We start from the raw sequence: 10,153 nt of genomic DNA on the forward strand, positions 1-10,153 counted from the left end.
CTATGCCTAATACCCTAGGGCCTCCTATGTTCTATTTTATACAAGCATGCCATATCCTTTTTACTCCCATGAACACCTGAATTTCTGCTTCCATGCCATTTTTTACTCTTTCTACTCATCAGGGATGTTATTGCTACATCCCCAATTATAATTATTATTCAATGTACATATAAATTCCCATCTGCCTTAAGAAATGCTTTAAATACACTTGAATTCAGTAACGACTCTCTCCTCTAAATTCATATTGTTTCATTCCACACTTCATTTAACAGCATTCTCTCTCTCTCAAAAGTCAGTAATAAAGAAAAAGAATGACACCTGCTTTTTCCTCTGCCTGCTCTTTTTGTTTCTGGGAGCTGCCTCCATGCCTGCCCACCTTCAATGGTTGGTCTGTGGAACTGCTTCAGCTTCCTGATCAAGAAGAACAAGCAGACATACATCACTGAACCCAATCACCTGAAGTCCAGCAACTCCTTCTGCTACAATGAGCTGATTCACTGCAAGAAGGTAGGTGTGGAGTCTGCAGCCAACAGCAGAGGTGTGGTGGTCATCATGAAGCAGATATCCTGCCAGCAAAAGCTGACCACTCCTCCTATGTGTGGACCACCATCAATAAGAACCCCCAGACCACCCTCAGCAGAATCAGCATATCCTCAAGAACAGTACAGCCTGGATCCATACATGGCTGCCATCTTTAGAGCCAGCACCATACCGCACAGCCAGAAGTCCAGGATGGTTAAGAGGAAGCTGGCCCACCCCACCAAGAGTTCCTGAGCACCCTAACCCTCAAAATAATAAAGGTGTTAGCAAACTTTCCCAAAGGGAAAATGATAATAATGATAATAATAATAGTAAATAATGAATGCCACTCATCATTGGAAAATGGAAAATTTCTAACCTTATGTGCCATTTTTCTCATTTCTGACCTCTTGATGGAAATGTTATCATAATTCTGCCATTGCAGATTCATGGAATTTAATAACCACTTCCAGAAATTGTGGTGAAGAGAAGAATTATCATTGGCTTCTCCTGGAAGTAAGTAGTCAAAAAGTCCTAGCTCACTTTGGGTGGATGGGGTGGAATGGAGGAGTGAGATGGGGTAGGGGATTCCTTAGGAGTTTATACCCCCTTATCCACTGGTCAGAAATTAAATTTAAGAAATTTAAGAACACATTTTCATTGTGGAGCCTATTCTCCTTCATGCCCCTTTTCTGCTTTGTGTAGGGGCCAAACCATTGGCTAAATCCTTGAACATGTACAATCACAAATATCACATTCAGATAAAATAGGAAAATAAATGTTTCATGCATTCAGGGGAAAAATAAAGAAGTAAAAAAGCTCCTACAGTGCTATAGTGAACACCAATCCAAAGCTTGACAAAAAAAAAAGTCACATGGAAAAATATGGCCTCTTTCTCTTTAAAAAAAAATATAATTTATTGATTTTTACAAAGAGGAAGAGAGAGGGATAGAGAGTTAGAAACATCAATGAGAGAGAAACATCTATCAAACTGCAACCCAGGTACTTGCCTTTGATGGGAATCGAACCTGGGGCCCTTCTTCAGTCTGAGGTCCGGCGCTCTATCCACTGAGCCAAACCTGTTAGGGCAATGATATGATCTCTTTGTAAATAGGAGAGAACTGTCTAAGCAATGTTTCCATACCTTATGAGTTCTCACTGTGTGTGGATAAAGCAAAGGAATCAAGCATGAGGCCTGTATCTGGTCCACTTGCTCTCCCTTTCTCTGCTTCCTCCCCAATCTATAGATCTGTAAATAAGCAGAACCATTGATAGAAGTTGAGATAGGGTTCTATGGCTCATTTATGTCTGTGTGTGTATATGATTTTGCCATATACACAAACTCCTCATAGTTACTAAGGGAGCAAAACATATTCTACCTTCCAAGAAGCAGAAGAATCTGCCCCACTATGTATGAAAAAAACCTTTTGCCAAGGAACTCTTCCGGAAGCCTACCCTTTGTTTACTGTGTTATTGATTTGTTGTTCAAATTTGCTATTGATATGTCATTCAGAGAAGAAATTGAACAGCATTGATGCATTCATATTGAGAAATACTGGTAGTGTGTTAGCCTCTAAGGATACTTTGTTGAATGAAACAGAAAAGAAAAGAGAAAAAAAAACACAAAAAGAAAAAACCCACCAAAAAAAATCTGCACTTCTATAATGTAGTGTCTAGGGCAGACAGACAGATTATCACATGAATAGGCACAGTTAAGAACCACATGAGTGCTGCCTAAAGTGAGAATTTGTTTTGTTAAAGTTTACAGAGAACCGCCGGGACCGGTTTGGCTCAGTGGATTAGAGTGTTGGCCTGCGGACTGAAAGGTCCCGGGTTCGATTCCGGGCAAGGGCATGTACCTTGGCTGCGGGCACGTCCCCGTTGGGGGGTGTGCAAGAGGCAGCTGATTGATGATTCTCTCTCATCGATGTTTCTAACTGTCTATCCTTCTCTCTTCCTCTCTGTGAAAAATCAATAAAATATATTTTAAAAAAAAGTTTACAGAGAACCTAATTTCCATTGAAAAATCTAGAAAAGCCTCTCTGAAAAGTCCTCAAGTCCAGCATGTCCTCAATTATGAGAAGGCAGGCATAGAAATGGCAAAAGCCCTGAGGTAAGAAATGGGTGTTTGAGGAAACAACAGAAAGAAAAGTGGGTAGCATAGGGAGGGTGTTAAGAGGGCAGTGGAATGCAGAGTTTGTAGAGGAAGGCAGAGGTTGGCTCCCAAAGGATTCACATGCATGTTATTTTAGGTATAATGGGAAATCCTGGGGAAAAGTTTTGGAAGGAGATATGATCCAGTTGAAATTTTTAGGGTATGACCCTGCAATTTACACAGAATACATCTGTTGGGGAGGAGAAATGCATCCTCCCATCCTTCTTGTTTCTTATGGCTGGTCAAATAATTAAAATGACATATGGCAGATTAATACCAGAAAATAAATTTAATATGTGCACATAGAAAATTCAATTATGATTCTGCATCCATTCACTTATCAATCCATACTGACTGGTAGAATTTCCTCAGGGCAAACTGAGAATTAGTTGGCTGCCTCTGCAGCTTGTATTTCATCTTGAGTTGTGACTCCTCTGAAAAGTATGATTTAGTAAATCCTCATTTTCTGTGGGAGCTGCTTTTTTGGAGTGTTGTAGAAAATCTACTGGAAATTATAAAATCCATCTAACAAAGTTTCAAGTTATGTACTAGGAATTCAACAATCAGGAAGACTGTGTCCCTGATGGTGATATAGGTCATCTCAAAGTCCACAGATAACCTCATTCTTAGCTACTTATATGAAGGAAAATTGGCTACTGCAGACAGTGGTGCAGATATATAAGCCCAGAAGAAAACATGCATTGAATCCCAAATTCTGACAACAAGCTAAGCCAATTTAAGTTTTGGGTTTTATTTTTACTCATTCTTCACTGAGCCATCATTTGAACCCTATGAAGAAAATTGAGAATATTAATTACAGGTTAAGATAGTAGCATCTTCTTCCTGTTTCCTTTCATGTCAAAACAGACATTGTATGTAAATCTATCCCTTCCTATAGTGTTTCAATATGCATTATCTCACTTTATCTTCAGAGCGACATCACCAGCAATAAATTCTATGGGGATTTAATTTTGCTTGGTGGTTTCAGTTCCAGGAAGGCTTCAAACAGAAGGTGGAATTTGAGTTGGCCCTTGCGGGTGGAGGCATGAAATGTTCTTTGCAGTGAGAGGATTGCCTCTCTCTACATCTAAGGGGTGTTGTCCCAAACACAGTGCTATTGATGCCAATGCAAGTGCATGGACCATGCCTCCCTCTTCCTGCCCTTGTTCACTATGGATGTGCCATGGCCTTTCCTCTGACTACAACAGCCCTGTCCCCAGGCCTCTTTCCATAGGGAACAAGGCAGAGGGTTATGTGGGGCACTGCCTAGACTGGGAGGCCAGAGACTTAAAATTCCAACCCTAATTTGCCATAGCTGTATGAAATTTGACTCTTTTATTCATTAAAAGAAGGAAAGTGGTTGACAAGATGATCTCTTACGTGACATATTTTAGTGTAGGACTGCTTACAGAGATGAGGACAGGATTAGAGAAGGATGTTGAGGCACCCAGGGACCTGCAATAACACAGACCTGTACCACACCTGAAGGGGAAAGGCATTCTTACAGCTGGATGAGAGGGAGCCTTACAGGAAGGGTCACCAGCTGGAGCTGTGCCTGTGAAGGGGACAGCCACTGCCATAACTGCCCTAGTCAGGAAGAGGAGAGAGGAATGAATTCCATGGCCTTGCTCCCTTCTTGTCCTCCAAGCTCCCACTAACACCTCCCACTGGCCAAACCCAACAGAAGCCAGAGTACAGAGAGCCTGGGTGATGCACATGGCAGGGCTCAGCCTCCCTGGACACGGAGCAGAATGACTTTCAGTGGGTCAAGGGCAGACGGAACATATCCTTCAGAGATCATAATTTGGTTGTTATTTTCATAAAAGTGGTAAATTCTAACTGCCATTTATTTGATTATTTGTTCATTTAATTAGCCTTTATTTTTATCTCTATTCAAAAACATTCTGTGGTAATCAACCCTCTGATAGAGTATCCATTTTGCAAATCAGCCAGTTGAAATGCATTGTGTCTTTAAACCTGTGTTTTCAAAATTTAACACATGTTATTGGATGGCTTTTCTGTGCTAGTCCTCCCAAGGGATCTACATGGTATAATAGGACAAGTGGTTCCATCTGTAGTCAGAGATGGGGACACAATTGACATTCATATTTTCACGCTATGAAGAGCAGAGTAGCTGACAAACTGGAAGGCAGGGAATCAACAAAAGTGCAGTCCACAAATGTGAATTTGGAGAAGCTGTATAGCAAGGACAGTGTGAAGTGAGGAACAACAAGGGACTTGTCATGAAGTTATGGTGGAGAATGAGGTTGGATTGATAAACCTCAGGTCCCTGTTCTAGTCCTCATTCCTCACAAAAGACTATCTGCCTCACAATGCTGTGGAGAGACTGTCTGCCTCACAATGCTGAGGACGCATGCAAGGACACCACAATTGGGAAGGAGAGGCAGATTTTATACTTCTGCCAGGGGAGCCAGGACAATAAGACACTTGACTCTCAAAGGACAATGGGAAAGAATATCAGGGAAAGAGAGAAGCTTTGACAAGATGAGTCTCCTGAAACTCCACTGGGCCCAGCTATTCCATGGCCATGTAACTCACAGGGACACAGCTCAGCAGGGTTGTGTCTGAAACTGAGCCCAGAGGAGCAAACACATGTCTGTTCACCCTCATCTCTGAGTCAGCCACCTGTTGGGTTTCATAACCCCGTGCTCTCCAGTGTCCTTGAATCTACCTCACTCATGTTATTTTGTGATGAGCATCTTCTCTCTCCTTTCAGGACACATTTGAGTATAAACAAACAGGAGGTCTGTGAGCATCCCTTAAACTCATGTGCTTCAGTGTCACCTCATGTAGTTTGTGTAAAGCGACGACGTGAGGCTTGGGCAACTTGCCCCTCCAATGGCATGTGCTCATCTCAGGGTTCCACTGTGAGGTGAAATTAGGAAACAAAGCAACACAGGAGAACCTTGTGCTTACCTGGGATTGGCTGTGCATGCTTGCGTGCCTGTGTATCTAAAGGAGAAATGAAGATCTTTGGACTTTAGGTACATTACTATGTGGAGTCCTTCCAGATTATGATTAACCATATAATTGGGGGGTTTCAGATGGAGTCACCCCATGATCCACCTCAGTAGTATTGTTGCAGAGAACCAGAATAAATCAAGCAATGCTCAGAGAGTTTGGAGTCACACTTCTTTATGTGTGGGTCCAGAGGAAAATGTCTCTCAAATTCTGAGCCCCAACATGGAGGAATTTTCACTATTTATATGTTTTTACCTTCTTTGTCTCCCAAATGTGGGGTGTTTCTGGCCCCTTTTGCAAGTTCTCAAAAGCCCATATGTGCTGGGGCCTTGAGACCTCAACCAAAGGCCTGGCCTAGTGCCAGCACTGATAATTTTGTCTGAGAAGGTTTAATGACCTCTCTGAAGTTGGAGTGGTCTTATTTTCCTTATTATTTAAGCAAGCAAGCATTTACGGAAGCCAAATAGCAGGGTTAAAATTTCAAACAGCAGTTTTTATATAAGATGGATGCTTCAGTATGTGGATTATTTTGAGCTAAAGGCAACTGAAACACTGCAGCTCAAGAAAATCTTCTGCTCTCCCCTTAACTATCTAGAATTTAAATTAGGAACCAGCCCAATATAAAAGATATCACCAGAAATGACTTTTTACCTATTTATATGGTAGGGCAAACTAAGAATTATTGAGCATGTGCTCTCTCTGCAATTGCCTTCTGAAACCCCAAGATGCATTATCTCATCTTTAGCTCAGAATGTCATCTATACCTCAAATTTTCCTTTCTGTCTCTGAATCTTTCATGTGTGTGGACTCTCTTACCATGTCATATATATGGGGTTCCTGTGTGAATAAAATTAAATTAGATTTTCTATCGTCAATCTGTCTCTTGTTTATTTAATTATTCAATTAGCTGAAAGAACCAAATGAAGAAATGGTGAAATTTACCCCTTTTCCACATAATCACTTTTTTATCAATTATTTTGTAGAGAAAAAAATTTTAATGTAAAGAATGTATTTTTAATGTAAGTAGTGTATTTTTAAATAATGTATTTCTTTAACAGAATTAACAGAATAGGAGCAAATTATTTCACTGAAATAATTGTTGCCATTCTGTTCTACATATCCCTGTTGCGGTATTATGGAATGCAGAATTATAGAATTGGTTGAGGTGGTATTGGTAAACTTTTTTTATTTACAGCTATGATTTATAAGTGCCAATATTTACTTGATTTTGAATACAATTTCTTTTTCTGCTTATTTATATATGTAATTTTTCAGGTAACTAATTATAAAAACAAAAGTTTCAAATTTCTAATTTAGTGTCTGGATTTACAGACCTCTGACTTCATTAACTTCTTGATTTATAAACAGTGAATCAAAAGTCTCAGGTGATAAATGCAAAATCTGCTTGATTTATGTATCTAACCAATAACCCTACTATAAATCACTGTCATGTTTGCAAATGTTCCAATTAGTTAGTGGATTGGCCATCTGATTTGAAAACACCTCTATCTTCACGATTTAATTCCGATTTGTCTTTTGTATATATAGTTCATTCTGATAATTTGTTATTATGAAGTGCTTGTTTGTGAGGCACTGTAATAATTTTATAACATAAATTTTAAAGGCTGTGAGTTAGGTACACTATGTTTTTGAAAACTTTATGAATTAAAAACAATTCTCAGAAGCAAGAAGTAAATTTTGCATCCTACAAAACAAAACATGGAGTGTTGATCATAAAGTGCTTGTCTTTTCTTTATATACTGTCTCTCCACCCCCTGCATTAAGACTTCCCTTTTTAACCAAGTGTGTACAGTTGTTGGCTGCACCTAAGCAGAAATACGAGTGTCTGAGCTGAACATATTTATATGATTACAGTGTACTAAGCCTCTTGTTGAACGTGGGAGGGTCTGTAGGTGTTATCTTGGTTCTCTCTTCTGTCTGGGCTTTCCATCTGCTGGGGACACACTGGTGCACCTTTGGTCTTAAATCCCTGGTTGGAGAGCTCGAATACTTGCTGAGCAGACTGTTAATTACATATCTGTTGAAGTTATTTATTGTTTCCCTGGCTAAGGGCTAAGGGACTGATGTTTATCAGTTTTATGCCCTTGCCTACGGGGGACTGGACTACTGCCCACAGTGAGAGAGAATTGCTCCCATAGGGGATGAGGGCACTGCATAAGGATTAGCATTTTAAAATCATAATATTCTCAGAGATGTTATGCCCAGTAAAGAAAATGGATGGTTTTCCACTTAATTATATGAAAGTTAGCAAAACTGTGTGGTTCACTTTGTTCCTTAGGTGCATGTGATTTACATTTGTACTTCTCTCCCTATTTGAGTGATATATACTCTTACATAGTAAGATTTACTATAAAGGTTTTATCTTATTGCATTTCCAAGAGCTTGAAACCTATTTAAACAGGCAACTGGAGGCATACATATTCTTGTGCATAAACTGACAAACAGTAGACAGAAATTATCACCCTGTGCTCTCTATATTGCCTCGAGATTTGCAGGAATATAGGAAATGGTGGGTAGTTAATTTGCTATAATAGCAGTTGAGATTGACCATAAAGCATTTTTTTAAAAAGTACTTTTAACAACACAGTTTTTAGAATAAAGTAGTCCATATATTTGTTTAAAATATTTTTGGACTACTGCTGAGCATTGGGATTGGAGTTGGGCACATGGAGAAACTAACAAAATATTCTACAAGTTCAATACATTGTCTGTATCCCCAAAAGCAAATCAAATTAGCAAGGAAGGATAAAATGAAAACCAATATTAGAGGGGGGAAAAAAAACATTAAAAAAGCCACAGGCCCAATATGGCATCTCTCATGATATAAAAGCCCATGATACCAAACCTAGATTTAATACCTGATCTAATTGCAGTTTCAATATTTCCCAGAAGCATAATCTTAATCAACCTACTGGAAGCTGTTTCCTTCCAGAGTAGTTGTGTGAGCCACTGCAAGTCATATCAATCTTTCAGGACTTAGTTTCTTTACCTTAAAAACAGAACTTGATTAGCAAACATCTGTTGAGCACCTATTATATGCCAGGCATTGTCAAAACTATTGGAGAATGATGGATCTTTGAAGCCAGGGTCCAATTTCATGGAATTAAAATTCAGAAGAGAAGACAGCATTTTTATAACTAATAAGGTCAGGTATGTGTTAGGAAAGTTTGAACAAATGCCATAAATGAGGAGAAAAATACCTGAAGGTCCCTTTCATCTTTGCAGTAATAGTGGTTCTGACTATTGCTTGCAACTACCAGAAGGGGCAGTACAAACTTTGTTCTGTAAGAATTGGAGTTTTCTCTTGTCAAACTGCCTTCTGAGGAATCTGTCATGGCATTGGTTTTGGTTTGCCCACCATGGAACTTTCTAGCAGCTGGATCGGTCTCCCAGTAGACATTTATCAGAAGCCCTTAATGGCAAATAAACTAGCCCAGACCACCTGAGATGAGAAATAACAGATTAGAAAATATTTTGAAATTAAAAAACAACAGCAAACCAATATACCAAAATTTATGTGATGCATTTAAAGTAGCAGTCTAAGTAAGATTTACAGTTGTAAATGACTACATTAAAATATAATGATCTTAAAACAATAATATATCTTGCATCTTCAGAAACTAGAAAAATAAAACCAAGCTAAACCCACAGCAAGAAGATGGAGGGATGATAAAAATTAGAATGGAGATAAATAAAATAGGTACTAGAAAACAATATGGAATCAGTAAAAACAAATAGTTGGTTCTTTGAACAAATAAAAAAAATGGATAAACCATTAGCTACACAGACTAAGTAAAAAGAGATATATGTATATTTCTAACAATGTCAGGGATTTAAGTGAGACATTACTCCTGACCTTACAGAAATAAAAAAGGAATGTAAGAGACTATGAGGTACTGTATATTAACAAAGTATATAACCTAAATGGAAAGGACAAATTCCTATAAACAAACTACTAAACTTTCTGTTCTAAGAATTAACACCAACTTTTCTCAAATTATTAAAAAAAAAAAGGAATATTTCCTAATTCATTCAATAAGGTCAGTATTATCTGATACCAAATTCAGACAAAGAAAACTACAGAAAAATATTCCTTATGACTATAGCTGCAAAAACAAAATACTAACAAAATGAATTCTATTAAAAGAATTGCACACCTTTACTGAATGGGATTTATCCCAGGAGTGCAAGAATGAGTCTACACATGAAAATCACCAGTATTATATACCATATTAATAGAAAGAAGAAAAAAACAGCATGATTATCTCAATATATTAGTATGTCAAAAAGGCGTTTCACAAAATCCATTACTCTATTTCATGATAAAAACACTCCACAAATTAGGAATACAAGAGAACTTTCTCTATCTGAGAAAAGGGCATCTATGAAAAATCCACAACTAACATAACACTGGTGAAAGACTGAATGTTTTACCCTAAAATCAGGAATGAGACCAAGATGTTTTCTCTTACCTCT

General features: G+C 38.4%; 1 protein-coding gene across 1 annotated transcript; it reads left to right on the top strand.

Moving 5' to 3' along the window:
• Positions 1-381: 381 nt before the first annotated feature.
• LOC311614871 (large ribosomal subunit protein eL28-like) lies at positions 382-774 on the top strand (the record flags this gene model as incomplete). The annotated part of the gene is made up of 1 exon (XM_084869969.1): positions 382-774. One exon carries the CDS (start codon positions 382-384, stop codon positions 772-774), a length of 393 nt encoding a protein of 130 aa, XP_084726095.1.
• Between the last annotated feature and the right edge of the window lie 9,379 nt (positions 775-10,153).

Source organism: Pipistrellus hanaki (assembly GCF_964339955.1).
Source record: "Pipistrellus hanaki genome assembly, chromosome: X".
In the NCBI taxonomy this organism is placed as follows: domain Eukaryota; kingdom Metazoa; phylum Chordata; class Mammalia; order Chiroptera; family Vespertilionidae; genus Pipistrellus; species Pipistrellus hanaki.